Genomic DNA, 24,867 nt, shown 5'->3' on the forward strand with positions numbered 1-24,867 from the left:
AAACTAAATGGAAAGTATGTTCAAACTTTAGTGGTAAATGTAATCCTAAGCTGTAAACAGCAAAAATCATGCACATTTAATATACCATTTCAGCAGCAGGTTGCAAAAACCTAGATAATGCAGAATTAAAACAGATTGAAAGCAGATACCTTTAAAGTACTGAAATACTGCCATTGTGAATGTTTCTGAACAATTTGTACTCATTTTACTAACTTTTGTAGCACTTTTTCAGCAGACCAGGATTTTAAAATTTGTTCCAGAAGTGCCCGAGCTAGGGTTAGGGTTAGGGTTTGACAGCACCTAGACATATTCTGATGCATTTGTTGTGCATTGGGATGCATTTGAAATACAGGAAAGGTGTTGGTTTTTAGTTTCCTTGAAAATTTCATTTTTCCCCATTTTCTCATTTTTTATAAGCCCCATGCCTGTCAGGCAAACACAGTCAACGCTGAATGTTTTGAAAACAGCCTTTCTACATGCTGAATCCTCTTATTTTATGTGGTTTAAAACAAACTAAATGGAAAGTATGTTCAAACTTTAGTGGTAAATGTAATCCTAAGCTGTAAACAGCAAAAATCATGCACATTTAATATACCATTTCAGCAGCAGGTTGCAAAAACCTAGATAATGCAGAATTAAAACAGATTGAAAGCAGATACCTTTAAAGTACTGAAATACTGCCATTGTGAATGTTTCTGAACAATTTGTACTCATTTTACTAACTTTTGTAGCACTTTTTCAGCAGACCAGGATTTTAAAATTTGTTCCAGAAGTGCCCGAGCTAGGGTTAGGGTTAGGGTTTGACAGCACCTAGACATATTCTGATGCATTTGTTGTGCATTGGGATGCATTTGAAATACAGGAAAGGTGTTGGTTTTTAGTTTCCTTGAAAATTTCATTTTTCCCCATTTTCTCATTTTTTATAAGCCCCATGCCTGTCAGGCAGACACAGTCAACGCTGAATGTTTTGAAAACAGCCTTTCTACATGCTGAATCCTCTTATTTTATGTGGTTTAAAACAAACTAAATGGAAAGTATGTTCAAACTTTAGTGGTAAATGTAATCCTAAGCTGTAAACAGCAAAAATCATGCACATTTAATATACCATTTCAGCAGCAGGTTGCAAAAACCTAGATAATGCAGAATTAAAACAGATTGAAAGCAGATACCTTTAAAGTACTGAAATACTGCCATTGTGAATGTTTCTGAACAATTTGTACTCATTTTACTAACTTTTGTAGCACTTTTTCAGCAGACCAGGATTTTAAAATTTGTTCCAGAAGTGCCCGAGCTAGGGTTAGGGTTAGGGTTTGACAGCACCTAGACATATTCTGATGCATTTGTTGTGCATTGGGATGCATTTGAAATACAGGAAAGGTGTTGGTTTTTAGTTTCCTTGAAAATTTCATTTTTCCCCATTTTCTCATTTTTTATAAGCCCCATGCCTGTCAGGCAGACACAGTCAACGCTGAATGTTTTGAAAACAGCCTTTCTACATGCTGAATCCTCTTATTTTATGTGGTTTAAAACAAACTAAATGGAAAGTATGTTCAAACTTTAGTGGTAAATGTAATCCTAAGCTGTAAACAGCAAAAATCATGCACATTTAATATACCATTTCAGCAGCAGGTTGCAAAAACCTAGATAATGCAGAATTAAAACAGATTGAAAGCAGATACCTTTAAAGTACTGAAATACTGCCATTGTGAATGTTTCTGAACAATTTGTACTCATTTTACTAACTTTTGTAGCACTTTTTCAGCAGACCAGGATTTTAAAATTTGTTCCAGAAGTGCCCGAGCTAGGGTTAGGGTTAGGGTTTGACAGCACCTAGACATATTCTGATGCATTTGTTGTGCATTGGGATGCATTTGAAATACAGGAAAGGTGTTGGTTTTTAGTTTCCTTGAAAATTTCATTTTTCCCCATTTTCTCATTTTTTATAAGCCCCATGCCTGTCAGGCAAACACAGTCAACGCTGAATGTTTTGAAAACAGCCTTTCTACATGCTGAATCCTCTTATTTTATGTGGTTTAAAACAAACTAAATGGAAAGTATGTTCAAACTTTAGTGGTAAATGTAATCCTAAGCTGTAAACAGCAAAAATCATGCACATTTAATATACCATTTCAGCAGCAGGTTGCAAAAACCTAGATAATGCAGAATTAAAACAGATTGAAAGCAGATACCTTTAAAGTACTGAAATACTGCCATTGTGAATGTTTCTGAACAATTTGTACTCATTTTACTAACTTTTGTAGCACTTTTTCAGCAGACCAGGATTTTAAAATTTGTTCCAGAAGTGCCCGAGCTAGGGTTAGGGTTAGGGTTTGACAGCACCTAGACATATTCTGATGCATTTGTTGTGCATTGGGATGCATTTGAAATACAGGAAAGGTGTTGGTTTTTAGTTTCCTTGAAAATTTCATTTTTCCCCATTTTCTCATTTTTTATAAGCCCCATGCCTGTCAGGCAAACACAGTCAACGCTGAATGTTTTGAAAACAGCCTTTCTACATGCTGAATCCTCTTATTTTATGTGGTTTAAAACAAACTAAATGGAAAGTATGTTCAAACTTTAGTGGTAAATGTAATCCTAAGCTGTAAACAGCAAAAATCATGCACATTTAATATACCATTTCAGCAGCAGGTTGCAAAAACCTAGATAATGCAGAATTAAAACAGATTGAAAGCAGATACCTTTAAAGTACTGAAATACTGCCATTGTGAATGTTTCTGAACAATTTGTACTCATTTTACTAACTTTTGTAGCACTTTTTCAGCAGACCAGGATTTTAAAATTTGTTCCAGAAGTGCCCGAGCTAGGGTTAGGGTTAGGGTTTGACAGCACCTAGACATATTCTGATGCATTTGTTGTGCATTGGGATGCATTTGAAATACAGGAAAGGTGTTGGTTTTTAGTTTCCTTGAAAATTTCATTTTTCCCCATTTTCTCATTTTTTATAAGCCCCATGCCTGTCAGGCAAACACAGTCAACGCTGAATGTTTTGAAAACAGCCTTTCTACATGCTGAATCCTCTTATTTTATGTGGTTTAAAACAAACTAAATGGAAAGTATGTTCAAACTTTAGTGGTAAATGTAATCCTAAGCTGTAAACAGCAAAAATCATGCACATTTAATATACCATTTCAGCAGCAGGTTGCAAAAACCTAGATAATGCAGAATTAAAACAGATTGAAAGCAGATACCTTTAAAGTACTGAAATACTGCCATTGTGAATGTTTCTGAACAATTTGTACTCATTTTACTAACTTTTGTAGCACTTTTTCAGCAGACCAGGATTTTAAAATTTGTTCCAGAAGTGCCCGAGCTAGGGTTAGGGTTAGGGTTTGACAGCACCTAGACATATTCTGATGCATTTGTTGTGCATTGGGATGCATTTGAAATACAGGAAAGGTGTTGGTTTTTAGTTTCCTTGAAAATTTCATTTTTCCCCATTTTCTCATTTTTTATAAGCCCCATGCCTGTCAGGCAAACACAGTCAACGCTGAATGTTTTGAAAACAGCCTTTCTACATGCTGAATCCTCTTATTTTATGTGGTTTAAAACAAACTAAATGGAAAGTATGTTCAAACTTTAGTGGTAAATGTAATCCTAAGCTGTAAACAGCAAAAATCATGCACATTTAATATACCATTTCAGCAGCAGGTTGCAAAAACCTAGATAATGCAGAATTAAAACAGATTGAAAGCAGATACCTTTAAAGTACTGAAATACTGCCATTGTGAATGTTTCTGAACAATTTGTACTCATTTTACTAACTTTTGTAGCACTTTTTCAGCAGACCAGGATTTTAAAATTTGTTCCAGAAGTGCCCGAGCTAGGGTTAGGGTTAGGGTTTGACAGCACCTAGACATATTCTGATGCATTTGTTGTGCATTGGGATGCATTTGAAATACAGGAAAGGTGTTGGTTTTTAGTTTCCTTGAAAATTTCATTTTTCCCCATTTTCTCATTTTTTATAAGCCCCATGCCTGTCAGGCAGACACAGTCAACGCTGAATGTTTTGAAAACAGCCTTTCTACATGCTGAATCCTCTTATTTTATGTGGTTTAAAACAAACTAAATGGAAAGTATGTTCAAACTTTAGTGGTAAATGTAATCCTAAGCTGTAAACAGCAAAAATCATGCACATTTAATATACCATTTCAGCAGCAGGTTGCAAAAACCTAGATAATGCAGAATTAAAACAGATTGAAAGCAGATACCTTTAAAGTACTGAAATACTGCCATTGTGAATGTTTCTGAACAATTTGTACTCATTTTACTAACTTTTGTAGCACTTTTTCAGCAGACCAGGATTTTAAAATTTGTTCCAGAAGTGCCCGAGCTAGGGTTAGGGTTAGGGTTTGACAGCACCTAGACATATTCTGATGCATTTGTTGTGCATTGGGATGCATTTGAAATACAGGAAAGGTGTTGGTTTTTAGTTTCCTTGAAAATTTCATTTTTCCCCATTTTCTCATTTTTTATAAGCCCCATGCCTGTCAGGCAGACACAGTCAACGCTGAATGTTTTGAAAACAGCCTTTCTACATGCTGAATCCTCTTATTTTATGTGGTTTAAAACAAACTAAATGGAAAGTATGTTCAAACTTTAGTGGTAAATGTAATCCTAAGCTGTAAACAGCAAAAATCATGCACATTTAATATACCATTTCAGCAGCAGGTTGCAAAAACCTAGATAATGCAGAATTAAAACAGATTGAAAGCAGATACCTTTAAAGTACTGAAATACTGCCATTGTGAATGTTTCTGAACAATTTGTACTCATTTTACTAACTTTTGTAGCACTTTTTCAGCAGACCAGGATTTTAAAATTTGTTCCAGAAGTGCCCGAGCTAGGGTTAGGGTTAGGGTTTGACAGCACCTAGACATATTCTGATGCATTTGTTGTGCATTGGGATGCATTTGAAATACAGGAAAGGTGTTGGTTTTTAGTTTCCTTGAAAATTTCATTTTTCCCCATTTTCTCATTTTTTATAAGCCCCATGCCTGTCAGGCAAACACAGTCAACGCTGAATGTTTTGAAAACAGCCTTTCTACATGCTGAATCCTCTTATTTTATGTGGTTTAAAACAAACTAAATGGAAAGTATGTTCAAACTTTAGTGGTAAATGTAATCCTAAGCTGTAAACAGCAAAAATCATGCACATTTAATATACCATTTCAGCAGCAGGTTGCAAAAACCTAGATAATGCAGAATTAAAACAGATTGAAAGCAGATACCTTTAAAGTACTGAAATACTGCCATTGTGAATGTTTCTGAACAATTTGTACTCATTTTACTAACTTTTGTAGCACTTTTTCAGCAGACCAGGATTTTAAAATTTGTTCCAGAAGTGCCCGAGCTAGGGTTAGGGTTAGGGTTTGACAGCACCTAGACATATTCTGATGCATTTGTTGTGCATTGGGATGCATTTGAAATACAGGAAAGGTGTTGGTTTTTAGTTTCCTTGAAAATTTCATTTTTCCCCATTTTCTCATTTTTTATAAGCCCCATGCCTGTCAGGCAAACACAGTCAACGCTGAATGTTTTGAAAACAGCCTTTCTACATGCTGAATCCTCTTATTTTATGTGGTTTAAAACAAACTAAATGGAAAGTATGTTCAAACTTTAGTGGTAAATGTAATCCTAAGCTGTAAACAGCAAAAATCATGCACATTTAATATACCATTTCAGCAGCAGGTTGCAAAAACCTAGATAATGCAGAATTAAAACAGATTGAAAGCAGATACCTTTAAAGTACTGAAATACTGCCATTGTGAATGTTTCTGAACAATTTGTACTCATTTTACTAACTTTTGTAGCACTTTTTCAGCAGACCAGGATTTTAAAATTTGTTCCAGAAGTGCCCGAGCTAGGGTTAGGGTTAGGGTTTGACAGCACCTAGACATATTCTGATGCATTTGTTGTGCATTGGGATGCATTTGAAATACAGGAAAGGTGTTGGTTTTTAGTTTCCTTGAAAATTTCATTTTTCCCCATTTTCTCATTTTTTATAAGCCCCATGCCTGTCAGGCAAACACAGTCAACGCTGAATGTTTTGAAAACAGCCTTTCTACATGCTGAATCCTCTTATTTTATGTGGTTTAAAACAAACTAAATGGAAAGTATGTTCAAACTTTAGTGGTAAATGTAATCCTAAGCTGTAAACAGCAAAAATCATGCACATTTAATATACCATTTCAGCAGCAGGTTGCAAAAACCTAGATAATGCAGAATTAAAACAGATTGAAAGCAGATACCTTTAAAGTACTGAAATACTGCCATTGTGAATGTTTCTGAACAATTTGTACTCATTTTACTAACTTTTGTAGCACTTTTTCAGCAGACCAGGATTTTAAAATTTGTTCCAGAAGTGCCCGAGCTAGGGTTAGGGTTAGGGTTTGACAGCACCTAGACATATTCTGATGCATTTGTTGTGCATTGGGATGCATTTGAAATACAGGAAAGGTGTTGGTTTTTAGTTTCCTTGAAAATTTCATTTTTCCCCATTTTCTCATTTTTTATAAGCCCCATGCCTGTCAGGCAAACACAGTCAACGCTGAATGTTTTGAAAACAGCCTTTCTACATGCTGAATCCTCTTATTTTATGTGGTTTAAAACAAACTAAATGGAAAGTATGTTCAAACTTTAGTGGTAAATGTAATCCTAAGCTGTAAACAGCAAAAATCATGCACATTTAATATACCATTTCAGCAGCAGGTTGCAAAAACCTAGATAATGCAGAATTAAAACAGATTGAAAGCAGATACCTTTAAAGTACTGAAATACTGCCATTGTGAATGTTTCTGAACAATTTGTACTCATTTTACTAACTTTTGTAGCACTTTTTCAGCAGACCAGGATTTTAAAATTTGTTCCAGAAGTGCCCGAGCTAGGGTTAGGGTTAGGGTTTGACAGCACCTAGACATATTCTGATGCATTTGTTGTGCATTGGGATGCATTTGAAATACAGGAAAGGTGTTGGTTTTTAGTTTCCTTGAAAATTTCATTTTTCCCCATTTTCTCATTTTTTATAAGCCCCATGCCTGTCAGGCAAACACAGTCAACGCTGAATGTTTTGAAAACAGCCTTTCTACATGCTGAATCCTCTTATTTTATGTGGTTTAAAACAAACTAAATGGAAAGTATGTTCAAACTTTAGTGGTAAATGTAATCCTAAGCTGTAAACAGCAAAAATCATGCACATTTAATATACCATTTCAGCAGCAGGTTGCAAAAACCTAGATAATGCAGAATTAAAACAGATTGAAAGCAGATACCTTTAAAGTACTGAAATACTGCCATTGTGAATGTTTCTGAACAATTTGTACTCATTTTACTAACTTTTGTAGCACTTTTTCAGCAGACCAGGATTTTAAAATTTGTTCCAGAAGTGCCCGAGCTAGGGTTAGGGTTAGGGTTTGACAGCACCTAGACATATTCTGATGCATTTGTTGTGCATTGGGATGCATTTGAAATACAGGAAAGGTGTTGGTTTTTAGTTTCCTTGAAAATTTCATTTTTCCCCATTTTCTCATTTTTTATAAGCCCCATGCCTGTCAGGCAAACACAGTCAACGCTGAATGTTTTGAAAACAGCCTTTCTACATGCTGAATCCTCTTATTTTATGTGGTTTAAAACAAACTAAATGGAAAGTATGTTCAAACTTTAGTGGTAAATGTAATCCTAAGCTGTAAACAGCAAAAATCATGCACATTTAATATACCATTTCAGCAGCAGGTTGCAAAAACCTAGATAATGCAGAATTAAAACAGATTGAAAGCAGATACCTTTAAAGTACTGAAATACTGCCATTGTGAATGTTTCTGAACAATTTGTACTCATTTTACTAACTTTTGTAGCACTTTTTCAGCAGACCAGGATTTTAAAATTTGTTCCAGAAGTGCCCGAGCTAGGGTTAGGGTTAGGGTTTGACAGCACCTAGACATATTCTGATGCATTTGTTGTGCATTGGGATGCATTTGAAATACAGGAAAGGTGTTGGTTTTTAGTTTCCTTGAAAATTTCATTTTTCCCCATTTTCTCATTTTTTATAAGCCCCATGCCTGTCAGGCAAACACAGTCAACGCTGAATGTTTTGAAAACAGCCTTTCTACATGCTGAATCCTCTTATTTTATGTGGTTTAAAACAAACTAAATGGAAAGTATGTTCAAACTTTAGTGGTAAATGTAATCCTAAGCTGTAAACAGCAAAAATCATGCACATTTAATATACCATTTCAGCAGCAGGTTGCAAAAACCTAGATAATGCAGAATTAAAACAGATTGAAAGCAGATACCTTTAAAGTACTGAAATACTGCCATTGTGAATGTTTCTGAACAATTTGTACTCATTTTACTAACTTTTGTAGCACTTTTTCAGCAGACCAGGATTTTAAAATTTGTTCCAGAAGTGCCCGAGCTAGGGTTAGGGTTAGGGTTTGACAGCACCTAGACATATTCTGATGCATTTGTTGTGCATTGGGATGCATTTGAAATACAGGAAAGGTGTTGGTTTTTAGTTTCCTTGAAAATTTCATTTTTCCCCATTTTCTCATTTTTTATAAGCCCCATGCCTGTCAGGCAAACACAGTCAACGCTGAATGTTTTGAAAACAGCCTTTCTACATGCTGAATCCTCTTATTTTATGTGGTTTAAAACAAACTAAATGGAAAGTATGTTCAAACTTTAGTGGTAAATGTAATCCTAAGCTGTAAACAGCAAAAATCATGCACATTTAATATACCATTTCAGCAGCAGGTTGCAAAAACCTAGATAATGCAGAATTAAAACAGATTGAAAGCAGATACCTTTAAAGTACTGAAATACTGCCATTGTGAATGTTTCTGAACAATTTGTACTCATTTTACTAACTTTTGTAGCACTTTTTCAGCAGACCAGGATTTTAAAATTTGTTCCAGAAGTGCCCGAGCTAGGGTTAGGGTTAGGGTTTGACAGCACCTAGACATATTCTGATGCATTTGTTGTGCATTGGGATGCATTTGAAATACAGGAAAGGTGTTGGTTTTTAGTTTCCTTGAAAATTTCATTTTTCCCCATTTTCTCATTTTTTATAAGCCCCATGCCTGTCAGGCAAACACAGTCAACGCTGAATGTTTTGAAAACAGCCTTTCTACATGCTGAATCCTCTTATTTTATGTGGTTTAAAACAAACTAAATGGAAAGTATGTTCAAACTTTAGTGGTAAATGTAATCCTAAGCTGTAAACAGCAAAAATCATGCACATTTAATATACCATTTCAGCAGCAGGTTGCAAAAACCTAGATAATGCAGAATTAAAACAGATTGAAAGCAGATACCTTTAAAGTACTGAAATACTGCCATTGTGAATGTTTCTGAACAATTTGTACTCATTTTACTAACTTTTGTAGCACTTTTTCAGCAGACCAGGATTTTAAAATTTGTTCCAGAAGTGCCCGAGCTAGGGTTAGGGTTAGGGTTTGACAGCACCTAGACATATTCTGATGCATTTGTTGTGCATTGGGATGCATTTGAAATACAGGAAAGGTGTTGGTTTTTAGTTTCCTTGAAAATTTCATTTTTCCCCATTTTCTCATTTTTTATAAGCCCCATGCCTGTCAGGCAAACACAGTCAACGCTGAATGTTTTGAAAACAGCCTTTCTACATGCTGAATCCTCTTATTTTATGTGGTTTAAAACAAACTAAATGGAAAGTATGTTCAAACTTTAGTGGTAAATGTAATCCTAAGCTGTAAACAGCAAAAATCATGCACATTTAATATACCATTTCAGCAGCAGGTTGCAAAAACCTAGATAATGCAGAATTAAAACAGATTGAAAGCAGATACCTTTAAAGTACTGAAATACTGCCATTGTGAATGTTTCTGAACAATTTGTACTCATTTTACTAACTTTTGTAGCACTTTTTCAGCAGACCAGGATTTTAAAATTTGTTCCAGAAGTGCCCGAGCTAGGGTTAGGGTTAGGGTTTGACAGCACCTAGACATATTCTGATGCATTTGTTGTGCATTGGGATGCATTTGAAATACAGGAAAGGTGTTGGTTTTTAGTTTCCTTGAAAATTTCATTTTTCCCCATTTTCTCATTTTTTATAAGCCCCATGCCTGTCAGGCAAACACAGTCAACGCTGAATGTTTTGAAAACAGCCTTTCTACATGCTGAATCCTCTTATTTTATGTGGTTTAAAACAAACTAAATGGAAAGTATGTTCAAACTTTAGTGGTAAATGTAATCCTAAGCTGTAAACAGCAAAAATCATGCACATTTAATATACCATTTCAGCAGCAGGTTGCAAAAACCTAGATAATGCAGAATTAAAACAGATTGAAAGCAGATACCTTTAAAGTACTGAAATACTGCCATTGTGAATGTTTCTGAACAATTTGTACTCATTTTACTAACTTTTGTAGCACTTTTTCAGCAGACCAGGATTTTAAAATTTGTTCCAGAAGTGCCCGAGCTAGGGTTAGGGTTAGGGTTTGACAGCACCTAGACATATTCTGATGCATTTGTTGTGCATTGGGATGCATTTGAAATACAGGAAAGGTGTTGGTTTTTAGTTTCCTTGAAAATTTCATTTTTCCCCATTTTCTCATTTTTTATAAGCCCCATGCCTGTCAGGCAAACACAGTCAACGCTGAATGTTTTGAAAACAGCCTTTCTACATGCTGAATCCTCTTATTTTATGTGGTTTAAAACAAACTAAATGGAAAGTATGTTCAAACTTTAGTGGTAAATGTAATCCTAAGCTGTAAACAGCAAAAATCATGCACATTTAATATACCATTTCAGCAGCAGGTTGCAAAAACCTAGATAATGCAGAATTAAAACAGATTGAAAGCAGATACCTTTAAAGTACTGAAATACTGCCATTGTGAATGTTTCTGAACAATTTGTACTCATTTTACTAACTTTTGTAGCACTTTTTCAGCAGACCAGGATTTTAAAATTTGTTCCAGAAGTGCCCGAGCTAGGGTTAGGGTTAGGGTTTGACAGCACCTAGACATATTCTGATGCATTTGTTGTGCATTGGGATGCATTTGAAATACAGGAAAGGTGTTGGTTTTTAGTTTCCTTGAAAATTTCATTTTTCCCCATTTTCTCATTTTTTATAAGCCCCATGCCTGTCAGGCAAACACAGTCAACGCTGAATGTTTTGAAAACAGCCTTTCTACATGCTGAATCCTCTTATTTTATGTGGTTTAAAACAAACTAAATGGAAAGTATGTTCAAACTTTAGTGGTAAATGTAATCCTAAGCTGTAAACAGCAAAAATCATGCACATTTAATATACCATTTCAGCAGCAGGTTGCAAAAACCTAGATAATGCAGAATTAAAACAGATTGAAAGCAGATACCTTTAAAGTACTGAAATACTGCCATTGTGAATGTTTCTGAACAATTTGTACTCATTTTACTAACTTTTGTAGCACTTTTTCAGCAGACCAGGATTTTAAAATTTGTTCCAGAAGTGCCCGAGCTAGGGTTAGGGTTAGGGTTTGACAGCACCTAGACATATTCTGATGCATTTGTTGTGCATTGGGATGCATTTGAAATACAGGAAAGGTGTTGGTTTTTAGTTTCCTTGAAAATTTCATTTTTCCCCATTTTCTCATTTTTTATAAGCCCCATGCCTGTCAGGCAAACACAGTCAACGCTGAATGTTTTGAAAACAGCCTTTCTACATGCTGAATCCTCTTATTTTATGTGGTTTAAAACAAACTAAATGGAAAGTATGTTCAAACTTTAGTGGTAAATGTAATCCTAAGCTGTAAACAGCAAAAATCATGCACATTTAATATACCATTTCAGCAGCAGGTTGCAAAAACCTAGATAATGCAGAATTAAAACAGATTGAAAGCAGATACCTTTAAAGTACTGAAATACTGCCATTGTGAATGTTTCTGAACAATTTGTACTCATTTTACTAACTTTTGTAGCACTTTTTCAGCAGACCAGGATTTTAAAATTTGTTCCAGAAGTGCCCGAGCTAGGGTTAGGGTTAGGGTTTGACAGCACCTAGACATATTCTGATGCATTTGTTGTGCATTGGGATGCATTTGAAATACAGGAAAGGTGTTGGTTTTTAGTTTCCTTGAAAATTTCATTTTTCCCCATTTTCTCATTTTTTATAAGCCCCATGCCTGTCAGGCAAACACAGTCAACGCTGAATGTTTTGAAAACAGCCTTTCTACATGCTGAATCCTCTTATTTTATGTGGTTTAAAACAAACTAAATGGAAAGTATGTTCAAACTTTAGTGGTAAATGTAATCCTAAGCTGTAAACAGCAAAAATCATGCACATTTAATATACCATTTCAGCAGCAGGTTGCAAAAACCTAGATAATGCAGAATTAAAACAGATTGAAAGCAGATACCTTTAAAGTACTGAAATACTGCCATTGTGAATGTTTCTGAACAATTTGTACTCATTTTACTAACTTTTGTAGCACTTTTTCAGCAGACCAGGATTTTAAAATTTGTTCCAGAAGTGCCCGAGCTAGGGTTAGGGTTAGGGTTTGACAGCACCTAGACATATTCTGATGCATTTGTTGTGCATTGGGATGCATTTGAAATACAGGAAAGGTGTTGGTTTTTAGTTTCCTTGAAAATTTCATTTTTCCCCATTTTCTCATTTTTTATAAGCCCCATGCCTGTCAGGCAAACACAGTCAACGCTGAATGTTTTGAAAACAGCCTTTCTACATGCTGAATCCTCTTATTTTATGTGGTTTAAAACAAACTAAATGGAAAGTATGTTCAAACTTTAGTGGTAAATGTAATCCTAAGCTGTAAACAGCAAAAATCATGCACATTTAATATACCATTTCAGCAGCAGGTTGCAAAAACCTAGATAATGCAGAATTAAAACAGATTGAAAGCAGATACCTTTAAAGTACTGAAATACTGCCATTGTGAATGTTTCTGAACAATTTGTACTCATTTTACTAACTTTTGTAGCACTTTTTCAGCAGACCAGGATTTTAAAATTTGTTCCAGAAGTGCCCGAGCTAGGGTTAGGGTTAGGGTTTGACAGCACCTAGACATATTCTGATGCATTTGATGTGCATTAGGATGCATTTGAAATACAGGAAAGGTGTTGGTTTTTAGTTTCCTTGAAAATTTAATTTTTCCCCATTTTCTCATTTTTTATAAGCCCCCATGCCTGTCAGGCAAACACAGTCAACGCTGAATGTTTTGAAAACAGCCTTTCTACATGCTGAAACCTCTTATTTTATGTGGTTTAAAACAAACTAAATGGAAAGTATGTTCAAACTTTAGTGGTAAATGTAATCCTAAGCTGTAAACAGCAAAAATCATGCACATTTAATATACCATTTCAGCAGCAGGTTGCAAAAACCTAGATAATGCAGAATTAAAACAGATTGAAAGCAGATACCTTTAAAGTACTAAAATACTGCCGTTCTGCTTCCCTGCAGCGTTCGGGGTGCTGCTGTGGGAGATCGCCACCTACGGCATGTCCCCTTACCCTGGTATCGACCTGTCCCAGGTGTACGAGCTGCTGGAGAAGGACTACCGCATGGACCGCCCAGAGGGCTGTCCGGAGAAGGTCTATGAGCTCATGAGGGCCTGTAAGTGCTCCAGCTTTGCGCTCCACATGCTTGATGTTATGTCCCGGGGGCACCGAGGGGCAAACTGTGCTGGATTTCTCAAGGTTCCTGCTTTTCCGTAATATTAGGCAACCCCTCGGTCTGGCTGTAGCGTCTGCTTACTGAAGACCATCGTTTAGCTTGTCGCGGGTAAATTCCCAAGACGGAATTTGTTTTGAATCCCTCGCCCTGTGCCGCGCGTACCGAGTTTGGCCGCCAGCTTAGTTTTGACAAGGTTCCGCCCTGTTTTTTTGTTTTTTTTTGCAAGGCTGGAAGTGGAACCCAGCGGAGAGACCGTCCTTCGCGGAAATCCACCAGGCTTTCGAAACCATGTTCCAGGAATCCAGCATCTCAGACGGTGGGGGAGGCCGTTTCTCACAGTGCCTGTATTTCGGGAGGCTCGCCTGCTTGCGCCCCCCCGGCCTCACCTGCTGTTGCTTGTGTGCCTTGCAGAGGTGGAGAAGGAGCTGGGAAAGAAGGGGAGGAAAGTGGCAGTGCCCCCCTCCCTCCTGCAGGCCCCCGAGCTACCCACTAAGACCAGGACCCTGCGCAGGAACATGGACAACAAGGACGGGGACAGCCCAGGTAAAACCACCGCACGGCCTTCACCTGTCAGCCGGCGGTGTCGATCACGCAGGTGATCATCGCCGAACACACCTGGCCTCTCGGCCGATGGAAACATGCCAACAGGCTGCACTCGCTAAAATGACAGAGCGCAGCCGGATCCCGACAGAAATCGGATCGCTCGGATATGTGCTGAAGGACTGGTCTAAGACCACAGTCAAAGCTGGCGTGTTACTGCATTTCAAGTGCGGGTGTGAAGGGATCGTGGGAGTTGGGCCTTCACTTAAAATTTCGGCGCTCGTCACAAAAGAACTGTCCTTCGCCCGATGCCAGCAGACTCCTGACCGGCTAAGCTGCTGGGTTCTAAGGATGTTGAAAAGATTCTGAGACCAAGGCGTCTGGACCGTTTCCAGAACGGTTGGTTTATGTGGTGGGATTGAGACAGAAACGGTTTCCTCAGGTGCGCGGTGACCCTAGAAGGGCAGGTGAGTACAGGGTGATCGGGTTATCCAAACGCAGTGGATCTTTATTCGGGTCTCGTACATGTGAAAACTCGAGGCTGGGGCTCGCTGTTGGAAGACGGCTGAATTGGTTCAGGTGGGCAGCTGTGTCAGCATGCTAGGGCTGGAAAGGGACAGGCGAAGGTTCATTCCCTGCTGAAAAGAGAAGGAAGGAAACAACGTTTTCGGCTGTGGAGCCTTCTTCGGGCGTGTCGAGCTTTGGCAGAAGAAGGCTCCACAGCCGAAGCGTTGCGTTTCCTTCCTTCTCTTTTCAGCTGGGAATAACCCGACTGGGATGGGACAGTGGGTAACCGCTTTGCCTTGTGTTTGCGCCGCAGACGCGGGGGACGCCGAAGTCGCCGTGTCCCCCATGCTGCCCAGGAAGGAGCGCCCGTTTCTGGACGGCAACCTGAACGAGGACGACCGCCTGCTGCCCCGGGACAAGGACAAGAAGACCAGCCTCTTCAGCGCCCTGATCAAGAAGAAGAAGAAGACCGCCCCGGCGCCGCCCAAGCGCAGCAGCTCCTTCCGCGAGGCGGACGGGCCGGGAGAGCGGCGGGCGGGGGGCGGGGACGCCGGCGAGGAGCTCCACAACGGCCTCTTCTTCCCCGAGCCGCCGGCCGCCGCGGGCGCCAACAACAACGCCTCGGGAGGCATCACCAACGGGGCGCCGGCGCTCTTCTCCCCGCACTCGCGGAAGAAGTGCGGCGCGGGGGGCAGGACCGCCGCCGCCGCCGCCGCCCCCCCGACCGAGGAGGACCCCCTCTCCAACTCCAAGCGCTTCCTGCGCTCCTGCTCGGCCTCCAGCGTGCCCCCCGGCCCGGACAGGACGGAGTGGAAGTCCGTCACCCTGCCCCGGGACCTGCAGTCCTGCGGGCGCCACTTCGACTCGGGCACCTTCGGCGGCCGGCACGACAAGCCCGCCCTGCCGCGCAAGAGGGCCAACGAGCCGAGGGCGGAGCCCGGCCCGCGCGTGGGCACCCTCACCCCGCCGCCGCGGCTGCCCCGGAAGGCGGAGGACGCGGGGGACGAGGTGTTCAGGGACGCCGAGACCAGCCCCGGCTCCAGCCCCCCCACCCTGACCCCCAAGCTGAGCCGCCGGCCCCAGGGGCCCGGGGAGGGGGTCAAGACCAGCGCCCTGCAGGCGGAGCTCCTGCAGAAGCCCAACGCCTTCACGGAGGAGGGCCGCGCCCGCAGGCTGAAGCAGCAGCAGCAGCAGCAGCAGCAGCCCGATCACCTGGCCCCGAGGGAGAAGGGCAAGCTGCAGAAGCCCAAGCCGGCGCCCCCACCACCTCCGCCCTCCTCCGCCAAATCGGGAAAGGTCTCCTGGAGCCCCACCCAGGACGCCCCCGCCATCATCTCGGATACCAAAGCAAAACCCTTTTCTCAGCTGCCCGAGCCCCTCCCTGCGAACACCAGCCCGCCAGAGGCTGGGAGAGCCCTCCAGCCACCAGAGGGAGCCAAAAAAGTCCTGCTGACCGGGGCGCCGAAACTCCAGCAGGGCAAGGGCTCCCCCTCGTCCGCCGGCGGCCAGCAGGCGGCGCCTCCGCCGTCGCAGCCGCCGGGGCCCTCCGGCGGCGAGCAGGCCTCGCCCACGGCCTTCATCCCCCTCATCAGCACCCGCCAGTCCCTGAGGAAGACCCGGCAGCCGCCGGAGAGGCACGTGAGCTCGGCCATCACGCGGGAGATGGTGCTGGAGGGCACGGAGCAGCTGCGCGCCGCCATCGGCCGGAACTCGGAGCAGACGGGCAGCCACGGGGCGGTGCTGGAGGCCGGCAAGAACCTGTCCAAGTACTGCGTCAGCTACGTGGAGTCCATTCAGCAGATGAGGAACAAGTTCGCCTTCCGGGAGGCCATCAACAAGCTGGAGAGCAGCCTGAGGGAGCTGCAGATCTGCCCGGCCACCACCGGGGGCGCTGCTTCCACGCAGGACTTCACCAGGCTGCTGTCCTCCGTCAAGGAGATCAGCGACATCGTCCAGAGGTAGCAGAGGGGCTCCCGAGGGAAGCGCTGCGACCGCTCGTCGTGTCGTTTAACGTCATGTAAGCAAAAGGGCACAGGATTTCAGTCACACGAGGCACGTTTACGCGGCCTTCCTCGCCTTCCGTCGGGGAGGGGACGCGAGGGGGGGAAAAAACAGGCTTTCTGTGCACAGGATCAAAGGAACCTTTTGGAATTTTTAGAATGTTTTTTTTTTCGGCCTTTTTAAAATACGAAAATCCGAACGGAGCTCGGCCGGCCTTTAAAAGGACAGCTTACATCCAATGTTGTATCACTTGAATGATCTGTAGTGGGTCCTTATTTTCTCCCTAACTTCAGGTGTCAGGTTTGTTGTTTTTTTTATCTCTGTTGTTAAAGCAAGTAGCTTGGGTGTACCGTGTTTTTAACTGAAACCGGGCAGTTTGCACATGTATGTCGGTGCAATTTCGAATCGTTTTACAATGCAGATGTTGTGAACCCTTTGTCACAAATACCAAATGTTGATTCACAGTCTTAGTGTGTGTGATCACCAGTCAGTGCCTCTTCAGTGCCAGCCTATGTGATGAGGGCTGAAGGGCCAGGCTGGGTCGGATGCCTTATCTGAGATACACTTTAACAGCCTAGAATAAATGGGCACACTGGAAGAGCCATAAAGGCTAATTTCAGAAAACAAAGCTGCTCAAGGGTCCGTCTGTCTGTCTGTCTGTCTGACAGGAGTGGAGGACTTGTTTTACTCCGGTGTCTTAGAGATCCAATTTAATATCTTTATGCTTTCCAAGAACGTTACCGTCACCTTTTATTGTCGAGTGGTGGTAGAGTCCTGTCTTGGGAGGGAGAAGGGATTGAGAAAAGAGAATTTAGCATCTGTGCGCAGCCTTACTAGTGCCTTAAAATGCCTTCAATGGAAATGCAAAAAGAAAGAGACTGCAAACCAGCCCTTGGAGAATGGCCTTCAAAAACGTTTAAATCGGCTGCCTGGAATATCTACGGACTTCTGATCCTGTACCGAAAACACTACTGTTTCGAAAGGATTTGGAAAAGGAACCTAGAATCTGCATTGGAAACGCAAATTCCATGGGATTGGAAACGTACTTTGATTTCTTTTTTGCTGTTATTTTGGTCGTCTTCAGAGTGAATACTAAGGCTGTCGGCGCGCGTTTTATCAGTCTGTGTAGGGACAGATCTTGGTAATATTTGTGTATACTTACCAAAACCAATAAGTCACTTTGTAGTCAGTGGTTATATTGTTAGGATTGTCCTTTTTGTTTTGTTTTTTAAATAATGTAATTAATTTTTCAGTATTAGTTAATGCTCTTTTCAACACATTTGCCCTCACTGACTGCAGTGACTGAGGCCACAATTTACCACGAGCTGCCTTCTCTCCTTCTCACCAAGGTACTGTGTTTTTGTCGTCTTTGTTTTTTTTGTCCTTATTAAAAAGTGCCACTATCTGTTCCACTTGTATCCGAGCCTCACCAATTTAGACCTGTAGTTACGTTTTTTTCCTTTTGTGTAAATATCTCCTGTTTCCTTTGTTGTTTTTCCTCTGTAACACCTACAGTGCAATTCTCTGATAAAATACAAAGCATTTATGCTACTTGAAATGAATCCCTTTGTGGCTGCAAATTCTTACTTCGGGTGGGAAGAATTTCCTGCGGTTTGTCCTTTAAACATCATATTTAGAACTTTTATTCTCGTCTGTGATTTATTTAGTGCGCGCTTGTGCTTACTACAGCCGTTAAGAAACCTGTGAAAACGACAAACCCGCTAAAATGACTAACCATCGTATTGCCATCGTGACAGTAGTTTAAACGCATTGCGGCTCTAGAGAACAGTCCACACAGGATAAGTCTCCAATCGCCATTCCCCACAGCACTGACATATACAGATGGCAAAATCAAGACAGCACTGTGATTATCCGTTGAGAAGAATAATTATGAAGTACACCTTGACATGAGACACTATTTCATTGACAAAATGATGAGACTTTGTCTTACTTCACTAGTATTCCCAGAATTTGCTAAGCGTGCGGAAATCTAAGCTTATAAATCGTGGATTTTTCTCCGTCTAAATAGTCTTGTTCGTAATAAAGGCGGAATTGGAGAATTTGAAGTGTGTGCTGTGAGCGTGCATTTAGTCTGCGACTTTTCGTTTGTAGTCGTAGTAATGGAGGGGTAGGAATGGTGCCTAAAATGTCCGGTTTAAAATGTAATTTCATTGCTTTTTTTCCCCAACATGCTTGTTTGCTTTATTATGCAGGAGGTTTGCCGAAATTGCAAAAAAGAAAACAACCGCTGAAGGATTTTATATAAGGCTGCACCTCCTGTACTGTTTCGGTGAAAAGAGGTATTTTTTTTTATTTAAACATTTTGTTGCGAGTAGCAAAACACTGGTGAGCCGTGCCAGAAACTGGAGTTTTGCAGTTGCTTTTCCGTGTATCTGCGGACGCCGCCTCAGACCTCTACATCGCACTACACGATCGCACTAAACCTGACTTGTAGTGGGACTTGAGCTGTGCGTACTGTCTGGAAAACCTGTGCACGTGTTTTCTGCAAACGGGACTTGAGCCACCTTCATTTCAAGGCACCAGTGTAAACGCCATTATGGCGGACAAGGGTGCCAGGCTCTGTCATTTGCATCCGACTCTGGAATGCATGCAGCCCCAATCTGACATGGGTTGGTTTTATACGTAGATGACAACATAAAGATGGCTTTATGGAAGGATCTCCACCTGCTTAATCTTTAAGCCCCGAGCCCGGTACTTAATTCAGAAAAGGCGCATTTCTATCAATCGGTCCAAAACCGGGAATTCACGCCCAACTCCCACCTCACTCCCCATCCTCAATCTCTCCGTTGAAGTCATCCCTATCCCTCTGTCGACTCAAAGAGTGTGGACCGGGCTGAGTTTTTGCAGTACACCAGATTCGCCTCTGCCCGAGGGGCGTGACGAGAAGAGATCGGTGTCACTGTGCGGATCTGCAAGTATAAGAGAGTTTACCAGCGATTAATAATAAACCATACAGATAACTAAAAGAACGAGGAGAGCCACCGGGGAGCTGACATAATGGACAGAGGAGTCCAAGCACAATGATCAGTTACAGCTCGTTTATTGTTTGGAAACGCGTGACATTTTCAGTGCATGCCTATCTTCACGGAGGCCATACGCAGCAGGGATGCATGTCTATATCGTCCTTTAAAGCTGGGCAGTGACTCTTCGGCGTGGAAGGATCAACAAGCGCACGTGTATGTGTGTGTGTGTGTGTGGTGTGGGGGTGGGCGTCCTGCAGCCGGACGGTCCGGGTTACTTTCTACCGAACCGGAAGCTGAAGCCCCCTTTCCGCCTGTAGCCGTTGAGCTCCTCCGCCAGCATCTCCAGGTCGTCGGCGCGTTTGTGAGCGGGCTTGAGGACCAGCTGTAGCAGCAGGGGCCCGTCCCGGCTCCCGCCCTCTTTCCCCAGCAGTTCCAGCTCTTCCTCGGCCCCCTCCTCCTCCTCCTCCCCCTCCCCCCGCCCGAAGCGGAAGCGGAAGCCGGCGCGCTCCTTGTCGTAGTCCTGCAGCTCCTTGACGGCGCTGACCAGCGTGCCGGGGTCGGCCAGTCTCCTCGGCCGCGGCTGCGCCCCCGGCGCCAGCGCGGCGGCGTCCCACGGGGCCGGGGCTCGTCTGTCCCTGGAGCTGCTGTCGGCCCTGAAGCAGTTGCCCAGCTCTAGAAACAGCAGGATGTACGGAGGGCAGGCGGCTTTCATCTGCGCGGGTGGAGGAGAGAAAGCCGTTAGTTTTCGCCATGCACTCTTCTTGTTCGGCTAAGGGATGAACCCTTTACGTTTTACAAAGAGCAGAGGGATCTAGGGATCATGCTTGGTGCCGTCCGGTTTGATGGTATTCTTAAAATAGTCAAATACCTGTTGGTAACAAAAAAGTATGAAACGGTGGCACATTTTAATCTTTAAGCTAAAAACGATGTGGCTTTGTTGTTGCCGTTTTTTTGTGTGTTATTACAGCGTGTGTCTTTTTAAGCGGTGTGGAGTTCCATCAAGGACGCGTTACTGTGCGGGTCAGGTCGGAAACGTCTGCAGGAGGACCCGCCGGATGGGCTGGGAAAGTGCCTTTTCCTCTTGGCAGGACGCGCTCGGCGTGCTGCACTCTCTCAAGCAAGTATTTCGAGAAAATGCGCGGCACGATATCGGGTGCAGGACTTATAATTACATGGGTAAGTCTGGCTAGCAATCAGAAAAATGCGTTGTTGTTTTTTTTTCAGCCGTTTAAAATGCTGCAGTTCAGACGCACCGTTTCCAGTGCACCAGGGCGAAGAGACACGGAAACATCTCAGCCTGCGTCTGGGCGCATTTGTTTGCGACTTCACAAATCGCCGTCCCGTCATTTCAGAGACATGTTATGGACCCCTGTGTGATATATACATATATTATTTTACCTACCCACTTAAACTGGGAACGACCTCCCTTTCTGATGGAAAGCCTGGAGAGCAGTCAGAGTGCCTCACCTGGGATTCACAATGAGCAGTATCATTGGTTGAACCCGCGTCCAAACACTGTAAGTCCTGAGCTCCAGCCTCTAGGCTCTCTGCAGTACCCTGTGCATTGCGGCTTGCAAGCAAAAGTTATTTCAGAAATTGATTCATGTCCATGCAGTTCTGTGCGCCTCAACGCCCTTCACACGGTAACCGAATCCTAAACCCTTCCTGTGCAAACTGGCCCACTTGTCCCCACAATGTGTGCTCAACACGAAATGGGTGGTATTTCAGAGTTTGCATCAAATCACACGCACACACATAAACAAGCCTCCTAAAGCTATAACGATTACTCGCATCAAATTCAAAATGCATCTTAAGAAAATGCGTCCGTTTCCCCCTTGGCTCTGGTACTCACAGCTGTCTTTGGTCACGGAGGCGGGCTGGGACTCTTGCACCAGGATGGTCGAGTGATTCAGGCTCTGCGGATGACGACGTCGGGTTTTTATATATATCCATGCAGGGTGTCTGTGGAAAGGATGACCCCTCATCTGGAGCACCACGCAGCCCTCCACACTGTCGGGGCCGTGCACTTGGTAATTGACATTCTTCTCGCTTGGATCTCGTTTCGGGGGAAATTGAACGAAAAGGTTTTAACAACGTCTCATAAAAGACGGACTTTTCCGTAATTGTGATGTCGGTTCCAAATTGACCCTCTCGACAGAACAAGTCTTCCCGCATTCGCCCGTGATGCAATTAAAGGCCAGACACGTTTCCGAGGACCAGACAGCAATAAAAGACTCTTTTCATTGCTTCACCCGAGTGATGAGCGCGGCGCTCTTAGGCTCCTGACAGTGAAGAAATTAAATACACGGAATGTTAAAGCATTAAGTGTCGTTACCGTGTGTGGCTAAGCACTTACTTCACATGTTTCCGCATGAAAAAAGTTGTGTTGTTTCTAGGGCTTGAGTCAGTCAGATCCCGAGTCGCGGTATCCATTGAAGACGAAGGCATGTCCCTGCGCGCAGACCTCCTTTCGCTCCGTCAGTCCTTGAACGGCGAATGCATCACGCTCTCGTTGACAAAATAACACTTTTAATTGTAGTGTGAGCTATGTTACGTTTCAGTAAAATATTCATATTAAAACGGCACGTTTTGAATTCAATTGTACTCTAAGAAATCGTGCCTTTGTGGGAAAAAATAACCCATTTTAAAATACATTATAGTCTTTAATAATGGTGAAAGGCCGCTTGTACTAGCCGTGCTTCATTTTATGTATGGAGATGGAACAAGGAAAACAGATGTGAATTTCAAAATTCTCAGTAAACATACCAAAACGCTAATGATAGATGAGGCTGTTGCGTTTTTCAAAGCCAGTTGAGCCAGTATTCAAGTCCACTAGCTTCAAACCTCTAGTCTTACTCGTTACAAATAAGGAGTAAGAATTGAAAAATATTTGACTGGTACAAATAATGGTCGGTTGTCTTTCTGTTTTCTGTTACGTACATAATGTATGCAATTGCCAGATAGCTACGGACCTTTTTAGTGACCTTTACATCCTTGTAGAATATCTCGTTTTCTGGTGTGTGCTTCCTTCCAGATGAGTCAGATAAAATACTGCGGTGTTAAGTGATATAGCATTTGTGAAAACTAAACATGCTTGATACATCTTCCTCAGCCATTTCACGGCCAATCCGTCCAAAGAAGATGGATTTTGTTCTTGTTGTTTGGGTAATATCAGAGTTATATGGACACGCAACCTCAGCAATAGATATGATATTGTATTAATAGACTTTTGACAAAGTTCCTCATAAAAGGCTAATAAATTAAAGGCGTTCTCGGTAGTGCAGGGTTGGGATTTAAATCCACAGGAAAAAACAGAAAACGTCGGGTTTCCAAGTAAAACGTTTTTCCTTCATCTAAACATGAGCGTTTGGGATTGAAAAACAAAGAATTGAACGGCGGTATTAAAAGGAAATGACATTGCGTCATTGGTCCTGATAATTAGATTCCAAAGTCAGTTGACAATATCCTGCACTTTTCTAAAGCGAGTGTACGAAGCATGCAAAATAGGTACAACATCGTTGGTCAAATTATTTCATTATCTGCGTGATTGTAGGCGAGGTCATTAATAAGCACCTGTACTGAGACCTGGCCAGCAAGCACCGTTTTTATGCACAGTGCCCAATTGATGGCCAGCAGTGATTTAGCACTGGGGTAGTTATAGGCAGAGTTTCAGTCATCCCCAGCTTCCAGTGTTTATCCTGCCAGACAGTGATTAAGCACTTATTTCAATTGCAATCAAAACTTTTTTGGAACTGTTTCTTGTTGTCAGTTCACACGTTTTTCATGACCTGTGTTAGGAAGGTGGGCATCTCCTGGCTGTCATGACCTGTGAGCCTCGTACAAGGAGAGGTGTTTTGTTTAAGGAGAAGTGAGGGTGGTCTTTGCAGGACATAAGGGAAACGTCACAGCTCATCCACATAAAAACCCTCCTTCAGTAACCCCTTTCATCTACAGAGCTACAGATCTACTTGGGCACAAAAGGTATCTGCAAAGTCATCTAGCACAATGACACTTTGTGTGTGTGTATAAGGTGTGTATGAATGAGCTATATTGATAAGTCCTATATTATGGGTACATGCCCCTAAAGGTTTAAGCTGTAGTACGTTTGTTGCATCTGCTTGCAACTACCAATCCAATAAACAAAACCTAATTTGAGTTTTCTCTGCAGTCAGCAGTAGGCATGTGGCAGGGAGATGTGAGTCTATTAGTACAAAACTGGAGATACTGACTGAACCAATTCCATTTTGCCAACTAAATAGTGACACAGCTGAACAGTTCCACAGTGACCCAGGGGAAGACAGTTTATTGGGTGAAGAAACACAACTATCGGACACAGGACACAGGGACCAGGGAACAGGCTTTCAAGGAGCGGATCAGAGTCTCAGGTGCAGCCCATTAGGAGGAAGTTTTCAGAGAACTCCTCCAGGACGCCCGCAAACTGCTGGCACTGGGAATCTCCGCAGTCCCCTTCAGAGGGCCAGAGCTCCACCCAGGACTGGGAATCCAGGGCGAACTTGTACCTGCAAGACAAAACCGCGGCACTTTCAGACGAGGCGCTTCTGTCCCGCTGCATACACGTGTGAAAACGAGATGGAACACAATCGGACTTGGGCAGCACAGTGGGGAGCATTACTGCCTGACAGCGCTTGGGCCCCGGGTTCAGTTCCTGACCGGGGGTGCTGTCTGCGTGGAGTTTGCATGTTCTCCCCTGGGTTTGTGTGGGTTTCCTCCAGGTGCTCAAGTTTCCCCCCCACAGTCCAAAGACATGCTGGTGGGTTAAGTACCTTCTGGATGATTTGGTACTGGTGTGAGAGTGTCTGCCCTGCTATGATCTGGCATCCCTCCCAGGGTGTATCCTGCCTTGTGCCCTTTGCTTGCCAGTAACTGGACAAGCAGTTATTGAAAGTGATGTGACGTGACAATTGTTCGTCTATCGAGCTTTAATACGTTTCCCCCCTATGGAAATTAATTAAATTTGCAAACACATCCCAAATCGTTTTGCAACTGTTTTGCCTTCTTCCTAGGCAGAACAGCCTGATGGGCTAATCATACAAAGTGTTTCTGAAGCGAGCTGGCCTACTGCAGCAGCTGTGTCACCTTTGTGGCAGTTCTTTCCGGACAGAAGGGAGTCCTTAGCAATGTATCGCAATAGTGTTATAGCTGCAGACGGCC

At 42.5% G+C, this 24,867-nt stretch overlaps 3 protein-coding genes and 1 long non-coding RNA gene across 8 annotated transcripts in view; 2 read left to right on the plus strand and 2 right to left on the minus strand.

The window, feature by feature from the left end:
- The window catches only part of abl1 (ABL proto-oncogene 1, non-receptor tyrosine kinase), a 280,531-nt gene extending 262,258 nt beyond the window's left edge, over nt 1–18,273 (plus strand). For all 3 annotated transcript variants that reach the window (XM_088615281.1, XM_088615279.1, XM_088615280.1), the window contains 4 exons: nt 13,451–13,603; nt 13,890–13,979; nt 14,075–14,206; nt 15,024–18,273. In XM_088615281.1, coding sequence (XP_088471407.1) covers nt 13,451–13,603; nt 13,890–13,979; nt 14,075–14,206; nt 15,024–16,672 — 2,024 coding nt within the window. In that variant the 3' untranslated portion in view covers nt 16,673–18,273. The remainder of the gene's footprint in view (nt 1–13,450; nt 13,604–13,889; nt 13,980–14,074; nt 14,207–15,023) is intronic.
- A 1,489-nt stretch (nt 18,274–19,762) lies between these two features.
- LOC148644115 (orexigenic neuropeptide QRFP-like) lies at nt 19,763–21,831 on the minus strand. The gene is made up of 2 exons (XM_088615282.1): nt 21,548–21,831; nt 19,763–20,407 (listed from the first exon to the last, which is right to left on the minus strand). The coding sequence occupies exon 2, from the start codon at nt 20,405–20,407 to the stop codon at nt 19,967–19,969; it is 441 nt and encodes a 146-aa protein (XP_088471408.1). The 5' UTR covers nt 21,548–21,831; the 3' UTR covers nt 19,763–19,966.
- Nucleotides 20,295–24,681, plus strand: LOC148644116 (uncharacterized). 3 transcript variants are annotated; one of them, XR_015928944.1, is made up of 3 exons: nt 20,295–20,432; nt 20,679–20,812; nt 20,920–24,681. It is a non-coding gene; the product is annotated as an uncharacterized LOC148644116 (long non-coding RNA). The 3 variants fall into 3 exon arrangements; XR_015928943.1 differs by having other exon boundaries at nt 20,299–20,432; nt 20,663–20,812; XR_015928942.1 differs by having other exon boundaries at nt 20,401–20,812.
- Nucleotides 23,982–24,867, minus strand: part of c5 (complement C5) — a 35,438-nt gene continuing 34,552 nt past the window's right edge. Inside the window, exon 41 of the mRNA XM_088615278.1 lies at nt 23,982–24,215. Coding sequence (XP_088471404.1) covers nt 24,077–24,215 — 139 coding nt within the window. The 3' untranslated portion in view covers nt 23,982–24,076. The remainder of the gene's footprint in view (nt 24,216–24,867) is intronic.

Source organism: Lepisosteus platostomus, chromosome 21, assembly GCF_059453375.1.
Source record: "Lepisosteus platostomus isolate fLepPlt1 chromosome 21, fLepPlt1.hap1, whole genome shotgun sequence".
Taxonomy (NCBI): domain Eukaryota; kingdom Metazoa; phylum Chordata; class Actinopteri; order Semionotiformes; family Lepisosteidae; genus Lepisosteus; species Lepisosteus platostomus.

Bases quoted from the DNA above. Each gene is read 5' to 3' on its own strand.
- LOC148644115 (XM_088615282.1), bottom strand. From the start codon at position 20,407: ATGAAAGCCGCCTGCCCTCCGTACATCCTGCTGTTTCTAGAGCTGGGC.